This window comes from Alligator mississippiensis, chromosome 5, assembly GCF_030867095.1.
Source record: "Alligator mississippiensis isolate rAllMis1 chromosome 5, rAllMis1, whole genome shotgun sequence".
In the NCBI taxonomy this organism is placed as follows: Eukaryota; Metazoa; Chordata; order Crocodylia; family Alligatoridae; genus Alligator; species Alligator mississippiensis.
The window spans coordinates 216,599,675-216,626,488 of NC_081828.1; the positions used below are offsets into that span (position 1 = coordinate 216,599,675).

Consider the following 26,814-nt stretch of genomic DNA (forward strand, 5'->3'; position numbering starts at 1 on the left):
TGCCTGCCTGCCTCCCTTCCTGCCATGGCAGGAGGCTCCGCGGTGAGCACGGGCATCGTCCGACCTCTCGGCTGCGAGCTCAGTTTGGACCCAGCGCTCTCTTCCCTTCCACGTGTCTCGGCTGAGAGCTCTGTCCGAAGTCACAGCCGTCTTATCATCATCCTGGCAAGCTTTGCTGTGTTTAATTAGCTGCAGGGGACAGGTCAGGTACCTGCATAGAAAGAAACATCGCCCAAATGCCGGCAGCCCTGCCGAACTGCCGATGGGTGCAGAAGCCAGGGGCTGAGCTCCTTTCTGCCTGGGAGCAGCCTGGTGAGTCAGCCGTTCTCCGCCTGGCTTGTCTCCCTGATTGCATTTGAATGCAGGTGTCTCCGTGCTCCCCACCCCGCTTCCAGAAAGCATGCACACTAATTGCTGCACCTGTAAAAGCAGAGGCTCTCACAGTAATGGTAATCCTGGGCTGCTTGATGTGGGAAGCATTGGCTGCAGCTGCAGGCTCCTAACCAGCCTCTACGGTTCGGTCCTTGCGGAGGTATCTGACAGGCTCTGGTCTTGAGTAGCTGCCTCCTGCATTCCCAGACTCCCAGCCCTGCGCTGGGGGTGTATATTTGCTGAGGAGTTAGCTCTGTCCATTAACCGAGTGTCGGCCTCAACACACCGTCCTCTCACCTGAATTTGGGGCTTCCAGCCCAGGCTCCTCATCCTGGATAGGATGCTAGTGAGAGCCTTGTCCATTCAGGCTGGAAAATAAATGATTCATGTGTTCTCCTGCTGGGGTCTTCCTACAACTCCCTCCAACATGTCCAAAAAGAAAGATATGTTCTGCATTTCACTGGGAGACCATCACAGAGCCGCTCTGCTCACTGTGGCACATGGCACCGCAGGGCCCCTCGAAATCCCAGCAATATCCCTGAGCAGCGCAGCTCAGCTCAGGCGAGGGTGCAGTCATTCGGGCAGGGGCTTACATCCATTCATCGCGCACCACGTGGCATTCGTTAAATAGATTAAAAACAGGCTGATAGGAGACAGCATTATGGTAAAGGGGGCAGAGGGGTGAAGCGGGTGCATTGGCTAATGGGGTGCCATTCCTAACCCTCAGACTTTGGGCATGTTTCTAAATCAGTGACTTGGAGGAAAGCAAAATTTAAATGGTTAAAACTTGAAGATTGGGTAAATGGCCAAAATGAAAAAGATGGGTCACTGCCGAGGGGCAGTCTGCATCGCAGGGAAGCTGGCAAAGCCGACGTGTTTCTATCTAGGGGTGCAACTTTCCATTGGGGGGGAAGGGTATTGGCTTATGTGATAGGGGACTCTACCTTTGGAAGCAATGAGTGGGGTCCGTAGCGTTTGCTCCCCCATGACGCAAAGATGCAGCCCTTGGATGTATTAATGGGAATATGGAGTAGGGAAGTTATGTTGTCTGCTGTATTTGGCTCAGGTGCACCCAATCTTGCCATTCTGCCATCCGCGGGCCAAGAAGACTGCTCCAGAAATTGGAAGGGCTTGATTGATATTTCACTGATTGCTGTTTGTATTATCATAGGGTCTAAGAGCCTTTATCACAGGTTGGCTCCCCGTAGTGCTAGGCGCTGTACAAACACAGAACAAAAAGTGCCTGCCCCAAGCACAAGACAAAGGACAACAGGCAAAGACAGACAGAAAGGAATGCAAGGAAAGGAGGTAGGATGGGCCTTGTCACGGTGTTATCCCACGAGATGGAGAAAGGATTGGGGGAAATGCAGGGGAGATCAGGAGCTCTGTGTTGCGATGCGTTTAAACTTGAGGTGGCGGCTGGATGTGCACAAGGGGATGTCAGAGACAGGCCCGGATTTTGCTTTGGATGGAAGAAGTGGGATCTGGAGCAGAGCGGTAGCTCTCCAAGCCGTCTGACATGCGGCAGGAGCTGAATTCGTAGGAAGGAATTGAAGAACGGATCCCGGCGGGGACGGTGAGGGGCACTAGGTGAGTTTGGAGACGAAGGGGTGATGGGGAGGGAGTCGGCACTGTGTCCCCCTGGGCTGGGGCGTCCGACCCTCTTGCTCCTGTTCTGGCCCGCATCGCATAGCCACTCCACCAAGGCTGCCCAGTCCTCGCGTACAGGAGGAGGATAGCAGAGCTGGAAGGTGCTGTTTGTCTTTAGTCGCTCTTCTGCCCTCAAGTGAGCATCGTTCCAGACAAAGTCTTGGTAGTGGCTAAGTCTCTCCCTCTATCTGTCTCTCTCTCTCTCTCCTATTTTTTCTGTTTTATTTTTTAGCATTTATAGCCACAGCTCATGCTTTGGGGCATGCATCAGTTGCTGCAGAGATCAAGCGGGCTTTGGGTCAGCATTGCATGGATAGCCAGGCACCTTATGGGATTATTCCCACTGGAGACGGGTCACTACAGGTGTCTGAGACTGGCTCACAGCTGGCGTGGCAGTATCGTAACGCCTGGTAGCACCACATTAGTGTGGCCCTCTGGTCCTGTACTTAGACTCAGTCCCGTGAGACAGCTTGTCAATGAGTCTTGATCCAGACTGAGAAGCCCGCTCCCCTTTTGTACCAATTCTGTGCTCTCCTGCGTCTCTGACTGTGCAGTTGTCCCTAGCGCAGGAAGCAGGTGGCTTGAGAAGAAACTGCCCGCTGCAAGGTGCAAGCAGCCTCTTGCGAGCTGTGACCTGGCCGAGCCGGGGATGGGTTTAACCGCATTTGCCTAACTTCCTGGGGAGAGGGACATTGCAAAACCCTTGCTGCAGAGGGCAAAAGCAGCCAGGGGCCTCTGCAAGTTTCCTTCTGTCCCTTTGCTGGACTGTGGCTGTCAAGACAAAGGACTGGAAAGACCCTTTTGGGTCATGGAGTTGACCTCTGAATTTGCAGGCACCCCGTCGTCCAGGAGGGTCCCCCAAAACACCCCCACACAGTGTAGCCACAAAACACTGCATAGATCAAAGCTGCAGTGTGCCTGAGGAGGAGAGACGAGGGCATCACCAGCGACTAGGCCGCCACAGTACTAAGAGCTGCGCTAGGATTGTTGAGCATCTTCGACCTAGGAAGCAGGCCATGCTCCATGCTGTAAGCAAAGGTGAAAACCACAGAGGTCCTGGCCAGTCTGGGGCAGGGGGAATTCCTTCCTGACCCCAGCTTTGGCGTTTGGGGTGATGCTGAGGGCGTAAGCAGTCGTTTCTCTTTTTTCTCCCAGCTGGCTCTGAGTTTGTGGGCCTTGTGCTCGGAGATGGCACCATCTCTGCCATTAACACAGTGCTGCCAGGAAAGCAACATAGAGGGGCTGCACATGGACAGTCTTCCCTTATAACGTCACGATTGAAGAAGCATTGAAGAGCTGAGTTCAGGGAGCAGTTGGCCAAAGGGGTTGGGTCCGTATCTAATGCCGATATGAATTGCCTATGGGTTTGGTATGTCCAGGAAAGCACAATCTGCGTTCCCATGCTGCTGCTTCCTTCCTTTTCCTGCCTCTCTGGTGTGTGAGCTTGCACCATCCTGGATTCCTCTACGCTCCTCTACGCCCAGCGGGCCACGCGTGGATGCAAGGCCCTGGTGCGTGAGTTCTGTATCGCTAAACATGTCTGAGCCCTCAGGCAAGTGGACAGTAAATGGCCCTTACAGAAAAAGGAAACCTGGCCAGATTTGTCCTCTCCTAAGCCTTGTATTATAGAACGGAGTAGGGAATTGTCCCCCCGCTGCCGACTCCAGGAGGACGAGGCTGATCCATCCTTTTGTCGGGTTTGAAAATAAATTCTGCAGCTCCCTCTTGCCTTCAACCCAGCCAAGTGGTTAATGCAACTCGTGCAAGTCCACAGTCCCACACTCTGATTTTGGCCTATGGGTTTCACCCCCTGTCCCTACCTACTGTGTTGGGAGGCTGCAAGCTTTCCCACCCCACGTTCTTGCTCCTGAATTTCTGGTGCAGCATGGTCCACGTGCATTAGTCAGTGTTTCTCAAGCAGTGGGATGCAAAGGTCATGTAGGTGGGACTTTAAATGTCTTTAAAAATTTCCATTAATAATTAATATAATACTAAAATGCACGCAAATGTAAGAACTCACTTCTTGGAAAAAATGGGGTCTTGTTTCTATTATGATGGGGCCTAGGATTTGGTGGGACAGACAGTGCTAAAGGTTGAGAACAGGTGCATTAGAAAACGAGGGTTGAAGGGAGCTCAGGAGGTCACATCCAGTCCAACCCCTGCTCCAAGCACGACCAGCCCCAGCTACATCATCCCAGTGAAGGCTAGCTGGGTCTTAAACACCAGGTTGAATGCTTGATGCCAGCTGCAGACTGGCTCTGGCTCATCCTCAGTAGGTTTTGGGGCCTGTTTTTGTCTTGCTGTCTGTGAGGTGGCTTAAGCTTAAGCCTATACAGGTTTGTCCAAAGCGTCTTTCCATGGCTGGCAGGTGGGTTGTTGAGGGCAGAGGAGAGAAGAGTCCCGGCAGGGCTGGAGGAGTCTCCAGCATGGAAAATGCAGCAGAGGTGGCAGCAGGTGCATTGACGCAGCGTTTGGCTGGGGGAGCTTGCGGCGAGAGTTTTCCCGTGGCAGCGTGGGCTGCAGCTCCGGCGGGAGGTTCCCCAGCTGGCCCAGGGCTCAGCGCCGGAGCAGCAGGGGGCACTGCAGGTCAGGAGCCCGGTGCCATGGCTGGGGTGGCTGCAAGCCACGGGCCAGGGGGTTGCTGGGACGTGTCGGGGGACCTTGCGTCTCGTCTCCGATGGGGTCTCGCTCTTCGCTGGAACAGCGCCAGGCCGGTGACCTGGCCCTCAGGGACTCGCGGCTGAAGAGGGGGGAGCCGCAAGCTGTGACCTACTTAGCTTCGTGTCCGGGACGGGCCCCGCGGGCTGGGCAGGTGGCCCCGGTGCTGGGCTGCGGTCAGAAGGGAGCTGTCCTGCAGGGCACGCAGCCTGTGCCCTCCCCCCCATGATCGCTGTGGCCCTGCAGGAGGAAATGTCGTTGATGCTTATAATGACTTGGCATTTCCTGATGTTCTTTGCACAACTTTCTCGCTCGCTTTTAAAGTCACGCTCTTGTTTGGCTGCTCTCAGTGCTCACGGTAACTCCCCCTGCCCCCCCACCCCTTCCCAGAGTGGGCTGTGACCATCGCCGCGGCCCCGAGCGCCACCTGCATGGGCTCCCGTGGCGGGCAGCTGGCTTCGGACTGCACCGGTGATGGAGCTGCCAGAGGCTGGGACACCGTTGCCCGCCATTCCCTGCGAGCAGGTAACGATGGCAAAGAGCCCATGGGCAGTGGCAGCACTCGATGGGGGCTGTCACCGCAGGCAGGCTTGGTGGTGGTGGGGGAGCCGATGCTGTAGGAAGCGAGACCTGCTTTCTTTGCATGTTGTGACGACAAGCTGGTGAGGAAATGGAGCCCCGCTTCTCTCTGCAACAGCGGGAGGGCGGTCGTGTGCATCGGGAGAGCTGCTGGAAGCCCCTTCCCTGTTTGTACTCCCTTTGGATCCAAGCCAGACAGGTGCTGGGCACTTCCCTTGCCGTGGCAAGCATGCAAGGGTGCTCTGCCCCAGCCAGATTGGGTGCCGTGGAGAATGGGACCTTGCTGCAGGGGGCTGATTCATATAGTGCCTTCTTGACCGCGTTTTAGCAGGCTTGTGCAACACTCGCATCCCATGGAGAGTGGAGGGGAAGGCATGGTGCTTGGGGCTGGGCTGGACAAGTGGACAAGGAGACCCGTTTGAACTTTCTCATCCTGATGCGTCTCTGCTTGGGTCGAGCAGCATGTGTAAGGGAGGAGGCACTGCTGGGGTAGACAGGGTGTCATGGTAAGCATGTTGGATCCCACTAGTGGGGTGGGAGGCACTTTGAGCAGGGTTTCTAGCTGGTGGAGATTTCACCAGCGGTCCAAGGGACAAGCAAAGGCTGTAGAAACCCCTTCCTCCCTGTCATGGAGAGCTTCATGCAGGTGGCACCTTTGAACAGGGAAAGCTGCCTGTGTTGTAGGGAGTGTGACCTCCTGGATGAGACTCTGTGGCATCTTCAGGCTGGACCAGAGAGGATGCTGGGCCTTTCCAGAAGGGAGGGAAGAAGTGACTTGACATTATGTCCATCTCCATCTCAAAACCCATCCCATAGCCAGGAGAAATCGGAGTTTGGGTTCTCATTCCACTTCCTTGGCCAACCCTACCCAAGCTGGATGGGTCAAGGCCTTGGAGCGTGTTGTGCCGCTCTCCATCTACCAGGTGGGCAGAAGAAAGAGGGAAGCGAATAGGAAGGACCTGCTTCCTAGCTTGCATGGTCTGCATGGGTTTATTTCCTTGCATTGGCCCCTGTCGCAGCCCAGGCTGCCTGGAGCAGCCCTCTCACCTGCCTCTTGCGAGCTCCACCTTCTTCCGTCCATCTGAGCCTTATCTGTCCATCTCTGTGGGGAGCTGTGATGAGCTGCCCAGGAGAGTGTGCAGCTCTCCATCCTGAGACATGCAGTGCCCCGGAAAGCTCGGCTTCAGCACGGGATGGAGGCACCTGTGGGTTGTGCCCGTGGCCCGGTGTGGGTTTGGAGGAAGTGGCTGCATCCAGTTTCCTGCAATATGGCCACTGGCCGGCAGCTCTGAGAACCCTGCAAAGTGGGGCAGCAGCAGTGATGCCATAAGCTCAGCCCATCACTCTTGCTGGACCTGCTCCTAGATGCTGTCCCGTCATGGATGTGTCCCCCGCACAGCCCCCCAGTAAGTTAACAGGCAGGGGTCACAGAGGAAGTGCTTGGCCCAGGCTCAGGTTGAATCTGCTCTTGCCCCTGTGCCGACAAAAGTGGACTAACCTAGCAGAAGCTTGTGCTTTTCATTTCCGTGAGCCCCAATTCAAGCTGGGGAAGCCATTGGGGGTGGGATTGCCACGGGGCCTCTGGGAGAGCAGGGCCATGGGACCTTCAGGGTCAGGCTGACGCTGCATTTGGCACCAGGAAGGAATTTACCCCATGGTTGGATTGGGATGGGCTGCGCAGGGTTTTGTCTGCCTCTCTAGCAGGGGCTTGGTCCTTTTTCCTTGGATCCCTTGAGTGCGTGTAACAAAGTACTTCCTGCTCTTGCGATGGCGGGACGTTGACCGTGCCTTTGTCTCCCTGCTTTCCTGGTGGCAAGTGGAAGGGTGCTTTTGATGTTTGGGAGGTTTGTTCTTGAATTTGCAAGAATAGATTTGAGAGTCACGCGTCTGGGCTGGTTTCACGTAGGGATGATCCTGCCTCGAGCAGGGGGTAACTCGAAAGTCTGCGGTACGGATCTGCAGTTACAAGCTCCTATTTTGGCACAACAGACCGGGCTGCTGGGCAGATGCAAGACGAGGACAAACGTTAATAGCAGTCGAGGCCCATCAAGCTTTTCTCTCTGCTGTCGTCCCCTTTCTTGTCTCTCAACCACCTCTCTTCAGCCTCCCTGGCTCTTTGGTTTAGTGTCTCCATTCCCAGCTAATGACTTGGGTGTTTGAAAAGCTTCACAATCTTCATACAAGCACCTTCTTGGAAGATGCGCTGCTTGGTCCCTGCAATCCAGGAGTCATCGTGACCGGCCTGGCAGGCCAGAGAAACTCACCCAGTAATTCCTGTGTTGAATTGACTGGTTCGTGCTGGACTGCAATTGAGGAGGAAGGTGGGGGGGTGCAACAGATGATCCGCCCTAGGCATGAGGGTCTCCACAAAAAACTCGTGCCCTTTCTCTCCTGACAGCACTTGGGTGGTTGGGGCAGGCGTTTCACGGTTCCAGCTAGGGGCGGTTTATTTTTCTTATGCTTTCAATATAATATCTTGCGATGAACGAGACAAGCGTGTTGTGATCCCATCTCCCCGTGTTTACCCACAAACACTGCTGGCTGCATCGGCTCCCTGGCATCTGCTGGGAGAAGGTCACCAAGATGAAAGCACGAGGCCCTCCTTACCTCTTGCAGCCAGTGTTGGTTTTATTGGTTTGCGACCGCAGCTCTTGTTTTTCGCGTGGTCAGCTGGTCTCTTCGGGGTTCATAAGTGTAGCCCGCAGGGGGCTGCGCTGGATTCTCTTTGGGGTGGTTGCATGGTTTTTTCACACCAGTTTCTCCCTTTGGAAATGGGGGTAGGAGGAGGACTCTCCTTAGTTTGACGCTCTTCGTCTGAGCAACTTTAGGCATTCCTACTATGCAGCAGTGTGTATCTATATGGAAAGCATAGAAGAGTCATGCTGGCAGGGCCTTGAGGGGGTCTTTTCATCCAGCCCCCAGCACATGGAAGGATCACCCCTATCCAAACCAAACAGGTTTGTTTGACTTGTGCTTAAGCATTTCCGCTGACGGAGGTGCTACGGGCTCTCTAGGGTTTAACCAGCCTCAGAGTGAGAACGTCTGTCGTAGCGTCCAACCCAAATTGCCCTTGCTGCCATTTCGGCCCATTACACAGTGCTGAGCAGAGCATAGGTAAGGTGCGCCAAGTGCCCCAAAGGGCTTGCGATGAACGGTAAGCCCAACACGCAGAAAAAGGGCATGGATCTGGGCCTGCATCATGCCTGAGATGTCTGTGCTGCTAGACTGGGAAGGATTACAGAGACCATCATGCTGCATCTTGGATGCTGAGGATAAAGGCTCTTTCAGCAAGTGCACGGGCAGCAAGGTCTTAATAGCACAACTGCCCAGGTTGCACATCTCTGCCTTAGCTGCAGGCCAGTCCTAGGAGGCCTCTGCTTTGGGGTTGGGTCACCCATTAGTGAGCAACTGAGCTGAGGAAACGGGAAACTTGTGTCAGGGTTATGGGGGCAAATCCTTTGTTCGCTTTTCTCTGCAAGGTAGGGAGGTCTCAATTGCAAGCCCCCTGACATGTCCCTCTTCTTCTTGGCTTCGGGTTTTCAGGGGCCCAGAGAGGTTTAGGAGGAGTTGTTGGGGGGGGGAATCTTTCTGTTGGCTACACAGCTAAGATGGGAAGCTGGAAATGCTGGCTGCTCTGCAGCTGAGATGCTCCAGGAGGAGCTGAAGGAGTAGTGACGCTGCTCAGGTGAGGCTCTGGGGACGGCGGAGGAGGAACATCGGGATTTCAGGATGGGGCACGGCGGGGGTGCTCTGGTCTGAAATGCCCGAGCCCATCTCTGCAGTAGTGCCAGACTCAAGGGTGCGACAATTTCCAGTGCCCATATTCATCCTGTCGAGCATCCCAGCACGTTCGGTGTGGGCAGGTCGCAGGGGAGCACAGCCGCAGGATGCCCCTCGCTGGGCTCCTGCAGGGCTGTCCGTGGGGTGAGGCTGACCGAGTCATCCCCCCTTCAGGTCACACTGCTGGACGCTTGGAAGAGCTTCTCAGCTGGGGGACAAGCTAGTTACTGCTCTCTTGAATTCAAACTGCACCTGTGTAGCTGGCTTTAATTTCCCAGGTGGCGCAGTGGGGCTTGCTCATTCATTTCTTTCTCTCTCTCGTACACAAGTGTGGTCACATCCAAATGGACAAAGCTTGAGCCTAGATTTCAAGGAGCAGGACTCCCTAGAGCCTGGTGTGTCTCAGCCAAGATTGCAAAGCTTGTATCTGCAGACCTGCTTTTAGTCCCCCCACCACCGTGTCTGAGGGCGTGCAGGTGTGAGACTCTGGTTGGGCAGCGGCCCAGCCTGGGCACGTGTGTTTGGTTCTGTTTCTCTCCTGACTGCTCACACTGCCCTTGCTTTGTCTTTCAGAAAGACTTGACCTACCTGCAGCAGTGGCTGGAGGCATTTGTCATGAACTTTGAGAAGATCATCACTGTGCAATCTCTGGAGCCAAGAAGGTGAGTGCATCCACTCCCCACCTACACACACAGGCATTGTGGGGCGGGGAGAAGGGGGATGCCCCATGGTTTCCCTGTCTACAACTGGAGGTCAGATGGTCTCTGTGGTGAGTGAGTTTGAACCACCAGAATTTCACTTCTCTCCCTGAAAGCTTTGCAGATTGCTATCTAATATTTTTCTTTAAAACAATGCGAAACGATGCTTGGGTGGAAATGCCAGAATAACAAACCTCCCTGGAGATTGATGCCTTCTGTGCATCACCGCTAACGAGCTCCAGGGGCTCTCAAGTGAAGCCGAATACGCCCAGACTAGAAACAAGTCGTGCCGTTTTCCCAGCGAGCGTATTTGACCACTGGAGCAGCTCACCAAGCCAAGTCTATAAATACCTGGGGGCTCACCCAGAAGATACAGGCTCAATGCAGGCCCAACTGGGTGAGATTAGCTTCCCTGGCTTGTGTTGTTTCAATAGCAAACTAGGTTATTGCAATCTTCCCTTCTGATCTGAGCAAATAACCCGTAAACAGGAGCGGCACGGGCTGGGTGGTACGAAACTCCTCCATGGTGTCCTCTCCAGTGCGTTTCACCTTTGTTCTGGAGTGACCGCTGCCTTGCTGAGCAGAGTCCAGCCTCTGTGGCCTGGCCAGTCATTAGGGGAAGGATAGGGTGATATAAGTGGGCTGGGGTAACATATGGTAGCTAGGATGATACAGGTGGGGTTGGTCCTGCTTTGAACAGGGAGTTGGACTAGATGACCTCTCCTGAAGTCCCTTCCAACCCTCATTTTCTATGATTCTGTGAGGTCCATTAGTGCCACTTGTGTTTTGTGTCTGTCATGTGGCACCTTTCCTTCGAGGATGTAAAATGAGTCTCCACCACGCTCCTTTTCCAAGGGTCCCTGAACAGTAGTGGCAAGGACATCAGCATTGGCTTCCTGGGACTAGATCAGACTCAGCCTCTGGGCAGTGCCTGGCTGGCTTCCTGGTTAATGGTCCCAGGAGCCGGTCGCGTGTCCCGTGGTCTATTTGAATTGGATGAGGAGGTGGGAGTGTTGCTTGTCGCTCCTGCCTAGCATCATGGTTTTGGGGGTTCGTGATTTTGTGTGCGTGTGTGTGACCATTGTGTACGTGTACTGCTTATGAGGGGGGAGCTTTGTGCCCCATGGGGAACTAGAGTAATTGATCTAATAACAAATAGGCCCTTGATTATTGGCCTGTCCTTTGCGGGCGAGAGGGGGTTAACTAGCTCAGTTACCCCAGTGCTCCTTCCCTGTCTCTGTACGAGACTCCTGGGAATGGATGTTCTCCCTTAACAGCTCCACCAGGAAGGTTTTGGGAAGCTCTTGGCTATGGAGCAATTTGGAGGTCTGCACCTGTGGAGGCAGGTTGGCAACTTGCACTGGTTTTCTTCCATCCATCCCTGCCGGGAGGAGCCTTCCCTAATTCTTGTGATTCAGATCCCTGGAGGAGAGGGCTTCTCCAGGGCCAGCGGACCATGACCAAGCCACATGTGTGCCAGGAGATAGGCAGGCTGAGGGCAGCTGGCCAGGAAGCCATTGCAACATGAGGTCCTTGTTGGTCCACTCCTCTTGGAGTGGACATAAGCTCAGTGGCTGGCTCTTTCCGTGGTAGGGCTGGGGAGAGGGTGGTAGATGTGAAGCAGGCAGCTGCTTGCTATCAAAGCTTCTCTTCCCCCTGCTTCTAACCTCCGCTGCCCAATACACCTCACTCCTGACCTGCCTTTCCCTTAGCTCTGCCATCTCACCTCGTTCCAGATCTGCAACCCCCTTCAAACAATCCTGCCCTGGACACCCTCCTCCATCAATGCCCCATGCTCCCACCTGCCCTTCCAGTGCTGGGCTCCCCCCCTCAGTCTCTGCTCATGTTCATTCAGGTATGACTGGGTCAGAAGTGGCAGCCAGGGAGCTTCATGCTGGCACAGCAGAGCCCAGTCTGGATGGCTCAGAGCTGGACTGGATTTAGCAAGCCCCCTCGCTGGCCCAGTGGTGTTCAGTGCCAGTGTGCCCTGCTGCAGGTTACCCTAGAAGCTGCTGGAGATGCTTGCCGGCTCTTACATGCATTATGCAATATTGCACAAGTTTCTCTGAACCTGCAATCCTATTGCGCTAGAGCTGTGGAGTGGAAGGACAGTCAGCGTTGGGGCGGGCTGCGTCCTGCATATCTGCACCAAGGAGGAGGCTGAGTGGTTCATCTGCTGAGCTCTGTGTCTGTGCCACCAGCTCTTTCAGGGCTGCTCTCACCTTGGCACTCTGCCTTAACTCAGCTGTAGTTGTTTTATCTCCCACAGCAGCAGACCAAATCCTGATTCTCCTGCGCATGTCTCATTCCTGTGGCAGGGCTATGATGGCTGAGAGCAGGAAAGGCTTTTGGTCCCTTGCTGGACAGAACCTCCTGTAGGCTGCAGGGAGGCTTCCCCTTCCAGTTGTTGGGCAGTAACATAGCCCCAAACTTCATCCATCTTTTATGGACGCTGGTCAGACTAGGTAGGGTTGTCCTGTCAGAGGAGTCGTCTCACGCTTTTGTTCCTCGCCCGGGGCTCGGATCATCAGGCCACAAATGGGAATGAGCTTCTTTCCAGCAGCAGCCAGGTCACTGGACATGTTAGTAGGGAACAGGGCAAGATATGCTTCCTTTGTCTTTGTCCAGTCTCCAGCCAGGGGCAGCAAGACTTCAAGAGGGCAGCGGTCCATTGCTTTGATGCTTCCTAGGGGGTCTTAAGCGACCTCCCTGCTATCGGGAGCCTGTCCCGGAGGGTCGGCCGCAGCTGTGGAAGCCAACAGGCTGACTGGGGTTGAAGCTCGCAGCCAGTTAAAAGGATGTTATCTGCTGGTTGGGAGGCCTTCCTGACCCCAGCAGGTGGTTAGTTGATGCCTGGAAGCATGCGGCTTGATCGACACGACTGACTCTTATCCTAGCTGGAGTGAACTGCAGATTCCTGCCCACAAGCTTTACTCGTCCTTTGCTGGGGAAGGCTGAATCCCACATCTCCCAGCCTCTGTTTGTAGGGGAATGTTTCGGGTCATGCCACCGCTGTTTCTCTGTTCCTCTGGGCCTGCGGTTAGCACAGACGCAGCGGCGATTTCCACACCGCCGGGGGAACATTGCAGTGCCTGGCGGAGACGTTGCAATCTGTCCTCACATCTTCCCCACCTGCAGCGTGGCTTCCTGCCTGCTCTCCGCCCCCCTTGCGAGTGAGCAGGCGAGCAAGGGGATGGGAGGGCACGCTGGGTGTTCGTGTGTCCCCATGCACCGCAGAGGAAGTGACAGCAGCAGAGTACTCTCCATCAAGACACGCGGGCCACTTTTTTACACGGCAGGGGGAGGACGGGGAGACGAGCTCTGCTCTAAGTTTCTGTCTGTAAATTGCAGGGGAGACGGTGCATTCGGCTGCGGGAGGCTTTGTGTGCCCTGAGGAGCTCCCTCAGACCTGCAACCATGCCCATCCTGGGGCCTGTGATGATGACCGCAGGCTGCAGCCACTTGAGCAAGTCGTGCTGAAAGGGGAGGCGCCGGCTGCGTTTCAATCCATACCCTAGGCCACTTCCCACGCCAGGCGGAGGAGACTCCTGGGTGAAAATGTCACCTGCTGCCACCGAGGCTCAGCTGGCCAAACTCGCAGACTCCCCAGGTCTCGCCATCGTGGCTATGCCCTTAAAGCGCTGTGGTGTGCATGCTCCTTCAAATGAGCTAGCAAGGAGGGGCTTTTGAGGCTTCCCAGGACAACGTCCAGCCAGCCGGCAGTTCCCATTCCCCTACATGTCCCTCCTGGACCAGGGCTTGGAGGACCATGTCTGCTCCTTTCCCCTGGAGCCTGTGGCCCCAGGCTTTGCAATGCAAAGCTGTGAATGTTGCCTCAGTGCTGACTTATTCAGTGTCCCCCTTATACCCCCCGGCTACTGCTCCCGGCAGACGACGGGGCTGCGCAGAGCAATGGCTCGTGTCCTTTCAGCCAGAGAATGAGTCCCCTTATGCATTCCCCAGGGCTTGCAGTACAGTAGGGGCAGCCCCCTCTTCATGCATCTTGCCCCCCCGCCCATACATATGAAGAGCGAGGGGAGCTTGCAGCTGGCTGCTGTGACTCATCTGCCTGTGCTTGGCATTGGTTCCTGTTCTGTTTTCCTGCGGGCAACCCAGCTCCCCAGCCTGCATTAACGGTTCCTTCCTTCATCCCCTAGACTTCAGCTCCATAACGCTGGCCTCCCTGCTTGTCCCCAGGGGCAAAAGAAGAGAATCTGTCTGGTAGTCCCACAGCCTCTTCTTGTTTTGGGGAGACAGACCCCAGCAGAGCAGGAAGACTACCAGAAGACCTTGATTCCCATGACTGCAGCAGTATGGCAGATGCCTTTTGGGAAAGATGAAAGGCTTGAGTCTGCGGGAGCCCTGATGAAGAGGAGTGGGATGGTTCCTGCCTCTCCAACCTGTTGGTTCAGGCTCTTAGCAGATTCAGGCAGGCACAGCAGCCCCCTTGGCTCTGCAGGGAACTAGCGGAGCTCCTGTGTCTAGAAAGAAATGCCTACAAAGGATGCAGGATGGCATGCACCTCCAAGGAGGAATACGCTGCACTGGTCCGGACCTGGAGGGAGCAAACCAGGAAAGCCAAGGCTGCAACTGAACTCCAGCTAGCTACACCTATCAAGGACAATAAAGAGTTCTTTTTTAGATATGTGGGGAGCCGGAGGAAAAGCAATGACAATATTGGACCCGTGCTAAACCAGATGGGGCCACTGACAACCAATGCCCAGGAAAAAGCCAACTTGCTAAATGGGTACTTTGCGTCGGTGTTTCACCAGTCCCATGGGACACCCCCGCCCATTATGGGACAGGGAGGTCCGGGTGAGGGAGATCCCTTACCCCCCATCAATGCTGACTTCGTGAAGGTGTCCGGCCTCTCAAGGTGTTCTTTCAAGTCAGCCGGCCCTAAGAGTTTACACCCCAGGATAGTCAAGGAGCTGGCGAGCATCATAGCCCAATCCCTGGCACAAATCTTTGAGAGCTCCTGGTGCTCTGGTGAAGTGCCCGAAAACCAGAAGAAGGCCAATGTGGTGCCTATCTTCAAGAAAGGGAGGAAAGTGGATCCAGCAAACTATAGGCCCATCAGCCTGACCTTTATCCCAGGGAAGATCCTAGAAAAGATTATTAAAGAGGCCATTCTCAACAGACTGGCTGATGACTACATCCTGAGGGATAGCCAGCATGAGTTTGTTGCAGGTAGACCTTGCTTGACCAATCTTATTTCCTTTTATGACCAGGTGACATATCACCTGTACAAGGGGGAAGAGATTGATGTTGTATATCTTGACTTTAGAAAAGCCTTTGATCTGGTATCCCATGATCACCTCTTGGCAAAACTGGCTAACTGCAGCCTCGGCCTCACTACGATCTGCTGGGTGGGGAATTGGCTCCATGGTCGGACCCAGAGGGTGGTGGTTGACGGAAGTCAATCGTCCTGGTGTCCTGTGACCAGTGGGGTCCCCCAAGGCTCTGTCCTTGGACCTGTATTGTTCAACATCTTCATTAATGATGTGGACATTGGAGTCAGAAGTGGACTGGCCAAGTTCGATGACAACACCAAACTCTGGGGTAAAGCATCCACACCTGAGGACAGGAAGGCGATCCAGGCTGACCTTGACAGGCTCAGGAAATGGGCAGATGAAAACCTGATGGTGTTTAACACTGAAAAATGTAAAGGTTCTCCACCTTGGGAGGAAAAACCTGCAGCAGCCTTATAGGTTCAGCAGTGCTACGCTGGCAAGCACTACAGATGAAAGGGACTTGGGGGTCATCCTTGACCACAAGATGAACATGAGCCTTCGATGCGATGCTGCGCTAGTAAAGCGACCAAAACGCTGGCTTGCATCCATAGATGCTTCACAAGCAAATCCCAGGACGTCATTCTCCCCTTGCACTCGGCCTTGGTGAGGCCGCAGCTGGAGTACTGCGTCCAGTTTTGGGCTCCACAATTCAAAAAGGATGTGGAGAAGCTTGAGAGAGTGCAGAGAAGAGCCATGCGCATGATCAGAGGTCAGGAAAACAGACCTTATGACCACAGGCTGAAAGCTATGGGACTCTTCAGCCTGGAAAAGCGCAGGCTCAGGGGTGATCTGATGGCCACCTATAAGTTTATCAGGGGTGCTCACCAGGATCTGGGGGAAGTCTGTTCACCAGAGCGCCCCAAGGGATGACAAGGTCAAACGGTCACAGACTCCACTGCGACTGATTCAGGCTGGACGTAAGGAAGAATTTCTTTATTGTCTGAGCCCCCAAGGTCTGGAATGGCCTGCCGCTGGAGGCAGTTCATGCACCTACATTGAACACCTTCAAGAGAAATTTGGATGTCTATCTTTCTGGGATCCTATGACCCCAGCTGACTTCCTGCCCCTGGGGCAGGGGGTGGACTCGATCTTTCGAGGTGCCTTCCAGCCCTGGTGTCTATGAAATCTATGAGATCTTTTCCCATAATATTCATGTTCTGAGGTTATTTGGTAGGCTTGAAGCCCAGAAGCTTGTTTTTTAAAGTGAGTAAATAGATTCTAAAACAAAAATGTCCAGCCAAGAGATGAGTGGTTCCAGGGCATGTTCCCTAAGCCAGAAAAACACCTGGACCTGCCTTACAACAGTGGATTTGCACCTCTCAGATGGATGCTGTTACTGGGGTTAAGCTGATAGTCTGCCAAGAGTCCTGTAACTTTGCTGTGATCACTTCTTTGTGGCTGCCTGGTGCTGCTGGTTGAAGGATGACTCTCCTTTTGCCTGAAGGGCTCGCTGGGCTCACAGGTGCAAACAGCTTGCTAGGGTGGCAGCTTGGGAGGAGAGCAGGTGGCAGCACAAAGAAGCAGGCTGGCCAGCTTGCAATGGGCTCCACCTGTTACATTGCTGGCATGGTTCCTGCACCGCTGGTGGTTTCCAGGCTGGAAATGCCTGTGATCACATCGCGGAGGGATCTTGCATCTCCTGCAAACCTTGCCAAGTAAACAAGGAGCTCCAGGTGACAGATAGGGGTGTGAGTGGTCCAGCCTGCCAGTCGGGGACCCAGAGGCAGGGGCTGTGGCCTGGAATGACCTGATGGCCAGTTCAAAGTCAGACACCAGGAGATGAGCCAAGGAACAGGGGCCAGGTGAGGCCTGGGAGCAGGGCAGGTGAGTGTGAGCCCTGCTGCCCTGAATACTTGGGCAGCTACTTCCCCTAGCCAGTCTCTGGGGGCACCCGGTCTTATGGCTACCCCTAGCTGAGCTGTGCAAGCCAGCTCCTAGCCCATGCTGGCTGAATGCTGGTCCTGGGGGGTGCTGCTGAGTCTCTGGCTGTTTTTTAGGGCTTGACTGGGCTGTTTGGGTCTCAGTTCCTGGTCACTCCTGTGCACGTAGTGTGTGGTCGCTCTATTACTGGAGTACGTGGAAGATGGGATCTCTGGGCTGCAGACCCAGTACAAGACCACGGGCACCTTGTACATCACTGTGTTGCTGACAGGCTCTGACAGGGAGCGTGCTGCTCCTTTGCAGCGGGGATGCCGGAGACACTGAGGGCTGAATGGAAAGGAAAAGCTCACACTGGCTTCACTGGCTTTGGCAGAAGCCAGCAAAGGGCAGGCTTCTTGCAGGGGGGCTGGGCTGAGCAAACTGGTGCACCCAGTGTTACTGGTGCGGATGATACTGTCCGCTTGCTCTGGGGGAAGCACTGGGGCTGCGTCCTTGCCCCCCAGTGCACCCAGGGCCCTTGGCACCAACCAGACCCCTCCTTTGCCCACTGGAGGCCAGCCACATTGGCTGTGTGGGTGCAGAGTTCCCTGCTCCCCATCCCAGTGCAAGACCCCTGGGTGTATGCATTTCCCCTACTGCCAGGATTTCCCCCAGATTGCATGCTAATTTCGTTCTGTCTTGCTGAACTGCCCTCTTCCCCCATGGGGAGGTGGGTGGGGTACAGGGATCATCATCCCCATGACAGGTTTTACCTAGTGCAAGCTTTTTTGGCTGCAGGGCCCCCAGCCTGCACCCACTAGCAGAGAGTATCGGTGAATGGCCAGTGGGACTTTGCTGCTGCTGCCGTCTCATAGGGCTCTGTTGTTTTCTGCTTTGCCACCAGACAAAGGTAGCAGGCTCTGAGCTGCTACCTGGTACCTGATACGCTCCAACATCAGGTGGGCAGTGACCTACTTTGTGCACGTTTTGCAACTGGTAGCTCAGCGCAGGCTTGCATCCAAGCTGGGCTTGTGTCTGGGCTGTGAGAACTCCAGAGGACAGGCTGCCTCCATGTTATAACGCTCCCCAACCTGCTTCCTTTTCCCCAGGGGCCCTGGAGACAGAAGTGTTTGTCCTAGTTTCTCTCCCCAGGCTTTGCATTTAGCCCACAGGGAAGCAACTTTCCTATCCCTCCTGTTCCTAAGCCTATAAAAGCAATCCCGGGACTCCAGGAGCTGGGGCTTAGTCTTGCCGAGTATTGCAAGGTTCATGGTCAAGTAGCAGGAAGGGGCGGTGTGAAAGCATCGCATCTCCCTGAGCTCCTGGGTGCCTTTGCCACATAGGTGCAGGAGGTGGTAGGTCTTAGCATCTCATCTGTTTTGCCTCGCAGGCCAGAAGACTCCGTCTCCGAGATCCCACTGCTCCCGCGTGACGTCCTGCACGTGCTGAGCCAACAGCTGACGCATTGTGTGGCCCAGATCTCCTGCAAAGAGGCAGCTGAGGCAGGCCTCAGCCAAGCACTCCTGCTCATCAAGTTTTTTATCATCATCTGCAGGTAGGCCGGGTTCCTCCGTGGGCATCAATTGAACGTGCTGCCTTCCAGCAGAAGGTCACCAGGGGACTTGTATTTGTTTGCAAGCACTTCAGAGTACAGGACCGAGCCTGGGGTCCTTCATAAGTTGGGAGGCATGCACGTATAGTGGGTTGTTAACCCTTTTCTGCAGAATACAAAGCAGCAGGAGTCAGGTGATAGGTGGAGTCAGTGGCAGAGTTGATCTCGGATCTCTTGGCTGCCAGCACCAGCCTCCTTTCTCAGCTATCCGCCCTCACGGGGTATACATTACTCTCCTCCTGACCCTAGCAATGCCAGGGCTTGGTGAAGGCTTCCACTCTGTTGTGCCCTCCCCTCCAGCTGTGCAGCATGGGGAGCGGAGCATGAGGCCTGGTGTGGAGTCAGACTTGCAGGGAGCAGGGTAGTGCCTGTTGGGTAAGGGCAGCTGGTAAATGCTGTCATTGTAGAGTTGAATGGTGGGGGGAGCTGTGATGGGGAGATGAAGGGGTGGGGGTTTCAGCTGGCATCAGAGGGGCAAAGATGGTGGAGAAGCTCCTGCACCGGCATAAGGGAGGAGCTGAGGAAACCCCCCGGGGAATGGGTTGGGGAGTGAATGTATCACATGCTCCTTGCTTTCCATGCTACCCCAGCATCCGGCTGTGTCTGCACCCCTGACAGCCTGGAGGGAGCCAGGGCAGAGATCCGACCCCGTGATGCTCTGAGGCCCATCTCTTTCCCCAACTGGGGCTAAATCTAAGCCAGCAGCTGGCACATTTGGTTGCATTTTCCACGGAAACTAATCTGATATCCCTTTCAACCCATCCACTCATTAAGCTCTTCAGAAACCCACTGCCCTTTTTTTTAGCTGCTCCTGTCCTGCCCACCTTCAGGGCAGCTGATCTGGGCTACCTCCAACCTCGGGTCTGGCATTAGCCGTCTCCTCAAGGAGTGTGCCCGTCTCCGCGCATGTAGTGTGTGGAGCAGAGGGTTGGTTTTAAGCACAGCTCACAACTCTGATTGGGGTAAAATAGCTCCCAGGCCCCCTTGCTGGTAATCGTCCCTTAAACTTCCCTCTGCTTCCCCCAGCCAGAGCTCCCACTGAAATCCCCCTTGGAAATATTTCCAACGCACCCTGTCCTTGGGAGATTAGATAACTTAGGCAGGCGAGACCTCGCCTTCCTGCCGCAGCTGTGGGATGGTGTGAAAAAGAGCACTTCGTTCTGGAGCCTGGGCATCTACTTCTGTATTTGGCGCAGGGATGGGGCGAGGGCAGGGAGGGCACTTCGGGGTCCTACTGACCTGCAAGAAGGTGCAGACGACTCCCACCCCCAGTCAAGTCCATGCCTGCAGTTTGGTGGTGCTTGCCTCTAGCATTTCCGGGCAGGACCCGGTGGTTTTGATGCATTATAATTCTGTGGTGAGAGCACTGGGTTTTTCCAACGATATCCAGGCTTTGATGCCACCGAGATGTTTGATGCCTGTAGCTTATCTGCCTGTAGCACAGCCTCCCCTGTGACCCTGGCCCTTTGGAGGGGGCGTTTTGGGGAAGCGGCGATCTGACCCATATGAGGCTGGGATAGCAGCAGTTTATGTAGCAAGCGTGCCGGGGGCTGCCCTGGAAGAAGTGAATCTGAGACAAGTGTCAGCGTGGGAGTTTTTCATCGCCATTCACAAAGCATCCGTCTCTCAGTGCAGGGAGCGATGAGGCAGCGGGGAGCTCAGCTGGCAGAGCTTGTAGCTTGAAATTCCCATAGTGCAATCACCGCTCATGTCATCGCGGCCAGCGGCTGGAAGGGCAGGGAGGGGGCACCTGGGGTGTTGGCATGGGACGGAGAAGCTGGACGGACAACAGGAGAATGCATCTGGAGACTTGGATCCCTGCCTGCACCCCCAGGCGTTTATCTGCCAGCCCTGCAGCACTCCCAGTTCCCTGTTTCACTTCCCTGGGATACAAAAATCTCCCAGGGCCGAACCTTATACGTTGCTATCCTTGGGACCCTGCTGGAATAGGCAGGAACATGGAGACCTTGCCAAAATCCACTCCTTTTGCTCGCTCGCCTAAAAATTGCCCGTGCGTTTCCTGCTGCCCAGCCAGCCGTGACGTACTCAGCTCCCACCTTACCTTGAGCCTGCCCAAGCCTCGGCTTGGTGGGGTTTTTGACATATGTAGGACAGCTCACACCGTGCTTTGTGCCACACACTCCTGTGCTCCCTGAGAGCAGTGCTTCTGCTTCAGGCCAGGGTCCTGGGGCATGTCTGTCCCAGGGATTTGGCTGGGAGAGGGTTCAGTGAGGCCCAAACTGGGCCATGCTGTTTTGGATTGACACCATTGTGATGCAAGATGACTGTATCCCATCTGTCTAGTGGGGCCTGGCCATGAGACCGCTTCAGTCCTAAGCAGGTGACACTTAACACCCTGGGTTGGTCCAGGAGAAGCCGCTGCAATGCCTGCTCCTGTCTAGTAGCCTGCCAGATGCCTGCCCCTTTTGCCTTTCCACTTGCATCCCCAGTGCTCACTAGAGGCTTGCATGTTCCCAGCTGAGCCCATCGCTGCCCCTGCACTGCTGTAGGATCAGAGCTCCTTGCAGCCATTAGTGGGCTTGATGCACCAAAGGCAAGGCAGCCCCACTGTCCCCGTTTCACAGCTGGATGGCTGGGGCCCAGAGGGAGAGACTTGACCGTGGCTATGCAGGGAGTCGGTGGCAGAGGCTGCAGCTGAACTCGCAGCTCAGCACCCGGAGGTGTGTTGCCACAGCACCTCGGGGTGCCTTCAGATCCTTTAAGCAACGTCAGCACTGTTAACCATGCAAGCATGATTCGAAAGATAACACCAGCGATTTCAGCGTGAAAAACATCCTGGCTTTTCGCAATCTTTCTGCGTTCTTGGCACCAGAAGAATCGCTCTGTTATTTTTTCTGTCGTCCAGAAGCAAGCGAAAGCTCAGAGCTGGCATTTTCCAAGGGGGGCTTTGAGTCTAAAGAAGCTGAGAATCGCTGGTTTAGCCCATGCTCCCTACCCGAAGCAGAGCTGTAGTAGACACAGCCCCTGCTGCAAGATCACGCTGTATTTCGAGGACCCGTGCTTCTGGCTCGGAGGCTGTCCTCAGCCCTCGGTTGGTATTTTCGTTTCTCCTCTCCCCTGCGGTTCGAGGAAGGCTGATCCTCCCCCCCTGCTAGCTGCAAGGCAGGTCTCCCCGAGGGCTTTCTGTCTGCTTGTCTTCAAAAGGGGAAGTGGAAAGGGAAGGGTGAGGACCAGCCAGTTGAACACTTGTCCCCGGACCGCATGGCTGCTCTGCAAGAGCTCGAGGGGCGATGCCATCTGCAGCAAACCGCAGCCAGGTCGGATAGCGTCGCTGCAGCCCGAGGCAGTGCCGGACCCCCCTCGACGTCTCACCTTGGCCAAGTCACTTAGCCACCAAGCCTCTCAGCTTCCCATCTGCAACAGAGGGCTAATAGGGCTTTGGTTTTTTAAGATGGTGCGCTCTTTGGAGCGGGGATACTCTTGCCAAGGGTCTCTACACACTCCCCTGATGCCAGCAACGAGGGGATATTGAGAGCAGCAGCCCCAGCGACCGTCATGGCACCCTGCCCCTGCCCTGGGCACGTCCCGGTGCTCCCGAAACAGCACTGATCTTGTTGCAGATGGGATGAATGCAGCTGGGGATGAATGCAATTCTGGAAACGGTCCCCACCTGGGCCGCTGCCCCGCTCTCGTACCGTATTATCGTTGCAGCTGTTGTCAAAACCGTCGCGCTCGGTCTGGCCGTCGCATCTCGTAAAAGCCCCTGACTGCCCCCAGAAGCTCACAGGGTTGATAGAAGAGGCATTGGGGGAAGACGGGGGATATTCTCCCCATTACACAGAGCGGAAAACTGAGGCCGAGCGCAAGTGGCGAGCAGTCCTGTCCTGTAAAGGGCTGCCTCTTTTTAAAGTCAGTCTCCCCAGTGCCTTCCGCCTCATCTAACGACCTCGGATGCCTTTTAATTGTCTCACGCTGGCTTAATGACCCTTCATCGCGTCGGCGGCTTTCCTCCCTCGGCCATGACACATCTGCGAGGGGAAATGCCCGGCTTTCCAGGCGCCAGGCTTTAAACCCTGATTTAAACCCGCCGTTAAGCATCCCTTTGAAGTGTAATGGTGAGGAGGGCACGTCCCCTCAGGAAGCCATGCCCGCCAGGCCGCATGGCTCCCCTCACGGCCCCGCGGCCAGCTCGAGGGGGCCGCTTCCCCCCGCTTTAATTCATGGCCGGAAAAGCTAGTCAAGACACGGAGTTAGAGGACAGGCAGGTCCGTAGTGAAGGCGGGGGAGGAGGCCGGCCCCTGCCTTCGGGCAGGGCGGCCATCATGGAGGACGCTCCGGTTTTCTGCTTCTTCGTCCTCAGTTGATACAAAACCCCAACGCCTTTGCATCGAGAGAGAAATAGAGGGCATAAAAGCAACCATTTTTGTATTGATAGGGGACAACCGGACTGTCCTCTACGATGGCCGCCCTAACTTCGGGGCCTGAGAGGATACCTCAGGGCTGTCGGCCATGTTGTGGCCACCAGCGCGCTGTGGCTGGAGATGCGTCTGTGGTGGAAACCGCCGGACCGGGCCGAGGAAATGGAGAGACACAGTCCTGCCAAGCGGAGATGATTTTTGGCGGGCTGGGCAGGAGCGTGCGAGGGAGGAAACTTGCCCCCCTCATGGAGAGCCCTTGGGATTTTGTAATGTCGCCGTGTTATAACTCCCTCGTGCTCATTGCCGGCCGATTGCCGTGCCCTGTCCCCCACGGTCTGCCCTCTTGGAAAGGGCATCATGGGAAATAGAGGCCAACCAAAGACGCCAAGCCTCAGAGGGCAATGGGCACCCGGGGCAATTGGACTACAGCTCCCATGAGGCTTTGCAGCAGCCTGTCAGGGGCAAAAATAGCCTGTAGTTTTCCACAGAAAATAAATGTTATGGGTTTTTTATGTGCGGGGAAAAGTCAGTTTTGCCAAAAACCCCATTTTTTCCTCCCATTCTCCCACTTTTGACCCGTGCTAGTCTGGTTTCCCGTTCCCCGGGCCTCTGGGGCTCCTTGAGTGCGGACGGGGGCTCCCGTTGGCACTGGAGAGGAAATAACGGCGTGGGGATGGCCGCCGTCCCACCTGGGCTGCCTGGGGATTCGGGAGGTCGCACGCCGCCCTTCTGCAATATCACAGACTCCCCCTCGGCCGAGGAAACCGGGATAGAAAACGGGTGGAAAACCAGCGGGCGCGTCTACATGTGCGTTGAGGCACTTTTCCTAATGCACATTAAATTTAGTACCTCCAATGTGAAGTACTAAATAAAGGGGCGGTCCCGAAAGGGCGTGTTTTTAAGTGCTAAGTAGCCTATTTTACTGTATATTTGTGTAACCCAGGGGTGGGCAAAGTGCGGCCCGGCCTGCAGGGCCCCTAAAAATTTAGAAAATTAATATTTATCTGCCCCCGGCCGCCTGTCATGCTTGCCGCCTATTGATGGCTTGCCAGAACCCAGTAAGCAGCCCTCCACCCAAAATAATTGCCCACCCCTGGTGTAATCGCACGGGTTTTTACGTGATGCTTTAATGCGCAGTAAAATAAGCTACTGCGCATTAAAGCGCACATGTAGATGCGCCCCGTGCGCCGCCATGGAAAGGGCAGGGGACCGCAGGTGGAGCCGGCGCATCAACTTTTTGGAGCTCAGGATAGGGACTGCACGTGACTTGATAGAAGAATGAATGTCAGCTCCTTTTCTGCACGAATTGCAATAACCCAATCCTCTCCTATGCCTTTCTCTCCTTGTAGGAATTTAGAAAACGTCCAGACAGACAAGACTCCAGGTTTCGTCCACGAGGTGCTTCGCTTGCTGGTTGCCTGTACAGACAAGGTAAGTCGCAAGGCCCCAGCATCTGTTTTTGCCTAGGCAAAAGCCTGATCAGAGTCGAGACCTCCAGATAACTTCATGTGCACCTTGCTCCGGCTGCGTGTTGGCAGCTCGTCAAGGTTGACTTTCAAAGCTTTATGTCACAAATTAGGCAGTGCAATCACCTGGTGCAAACCAGCTGTCTTGGTCTCACTCAAAACAACACAAAACTCGATGCCTGTTATGCACAAAATTCAGGGCCAGTCTGATGCATCCGCAATATGCATCCTTCGCGAGGCAGTCTTGGGAGAATTAAATGGGAAAACCTTGCACTTTCCTGGCTACTTATACCAAGAACCCCTACAGATTCATCAGGTGGTTTTTAACAAGTGTCAGCTGCGAAGACGTTGCCTAATTCCATCATTTGTGACGTAAAACTGTGAATGGGACCTGAATTCAGGGATAAATTTCACCCTTGACAACCTAAACCCTTGACAAGTGACATTTTCCCCCTGGTTAAGGAAAGGCTCTAAATGATTGAAACATGGAAGTGCGCCAAACGAACAAAAACACAAGAGAAGTTGCACACGTGTTCAGCATTTGGACATGCTCCCTTGTACATGGCTCTGCTTAATGGCAATAGGATCGATAACACATTGAAATATTGGGTACCAAGTTACGTTGTGGACTGGGTTGACGCGACTTCTGGGGGGAGTCTGAGACTTAGGAATTGTGATGGCTCCGACACAGTTTGCAAGTGACTTGCCTACAGAGAGCAAATTGGACCTTTGCTTCCTGTGGTTTTAATAGATAAAGACAGGCCGAAAGGTTTTTAAGTCTGCCTATGTTGAAAATTAGACATCAGGATCCCATTCGGTACACAACGCTCTGAAAATGGGGGAACACGGTGGTGACCTCACACGGCTCAAGAGTGGGAGCTGAGCTATTAAAGGAGGAGAAGGGTTTTTAATATAAAAAAGATAGCATCGGTTTAACTTCAAGGGCTGATTAATACTCAGAATAAAGGAAGTCTTTGCTAAAGATTTAATACTTGTGAGCCTTGTTAAAGTTCTTCGAATAACCAAACTGGACTCTAGGGATTTCAAAGGTATAAAGAGCAGGCAGGAAAACTTCAAGCTATACACACAGTCATGCTCACACACCCCTTCTCTCGCTCTCTGTCCTGTTCAAGTTGCTCTCTTTTTTCGTGATGAAGGAAAAAAAAAAATCTTTGCACTCAGTTATTAAAACTTCCTTTATAGTTGTACAAGTGGGGTGTAGCTTATTAGCAGGGATCTGGGTTTTCTGTTTGCCACGGAAAAACGCGATCAAGCGCGGGTTTTCTCACTTTAAGGAGAAAAACCCAGATTTTCTCCTTTAAAGGAGAAAAACGCGGGAAACGGTAGGTTTCCCCTTGCAGGCTGGCAGTGTTCCAGCCTGCAAGGGGCTGGGGGAACTGGGAGGAGGGCGATCAGGCAGGGAGTGCCATGTGCACGTGCAAATGTGCACGTGCACATGGCTGCTAGGCAGCCTAGAGAACAGCTCCCGCAGGTAAATTGGGGAGGTTGGGGGTTAAAGGCCTCCATAGGGAGGGAAGGAGTTGGGCAGGGCTGGGGCTGCTGCCCAGCTGGGGCAATGCATAGGGCCCAGGGGTGGGGAGGGGAGAGCTGGCTCCCCGCTGCTGCATGCACTCCCAAGCAGGAGTGGGGGGCACAGGCTCCCCAGATCTGTGCGCAGGGCTGGGGCGTGCTGCCAGGGTCTCCGCAGCCCAGTGGACAGGACCCAGTATGGCAGAACAGAGCAGAGCAGGGAGGCTTGTGCCACTGCTGGGAGCCCCACGCAGCCCTGGGGACCCCCAAATTCATCGCCCCCACAGGCTCTGCTCCAGCTGTGCCGCTCACGTCCTGGTGAGCAAAGGGGGCAGGGAGAGCTCGGATTTTCCTTGATAAAAAAACCCCAAAATTGAATGCCAAAATGTATAGGTATTTAGTATTAATGTTATTGTGGTGATTGAGGCACTGGCAGGCTTCCAAATTGCTTTAAAATTGTAAATATATCAATAAAACATTGTGTTCAACTGGTACTTATATATGCAGCGGCATTTCATTTTAAACGCGGATTTGGGGGGTTTAGTCAGAGAATTTGCCCTTTTTATCAGAGAATTTGTGATTTTTAAGCAGAGAAAACCAGGATCCCTATTCATACACACTCATTGCCGATTTACCTCCTTCCTTCACCGGTTGTGGTTTGTCATCCATAGAGAAAGTGAGTTCTTCGGACCTCAGCACTTCATTCAGTGAGGCACCCCAAACCCAGACTGTGGCATCTATGCCCTGCCATAATCCAAATAAAACTAATCAAGGTCACCTTCAAGAGATGCTCAAAGACACAAATGCACCCTCTTCCACTTTCCCTGGAGGAGCTTGTGATCAAGTGAATGAAATTAGCCTGAATAATAATGTAGCGCTTCAATAGCCCTTCACATCTTCAAAGCAACCTTTTAGCAACATGAACGAATCTTAATG

The 26,814-nt window shown here is 54.5% G+C and overlaps 1 protein-coding gene across 5 annotated transcripts in view; it reads left to right on the plus strand.

Moving 5' to 3' along the window:
• The window catches only part of NBEAL2 (neurobeachin like 2), a 129,636-nt gene that overhangs the window by 34,215 nt on the left and 68,607 nt on the right, over positions 1 to 26,814 (plus strand). For all 5 annotated transcript variants that reach the window (XM_059729251.1, XM_014602735.3, XM_059729253.1 and 2 more), the window contains exons 2-4: positions 9,613 to 9,701; positions 18,282 to 18,446; positions 24,232 to 24,313. In XM_059729251.1, coding sequence (XP_059585234.1) covers positions 9,613 to 9,701; positions 18,282 to 18,446; positions 24,232 to 24,313 — 336 coding nt within the window. The remainder of the gene's footprint in view (positions 1 to 9,612; positions 9,702 to 18,281; positions 18,447 to 24,231; positions 24,314 to 26,814) is intronic.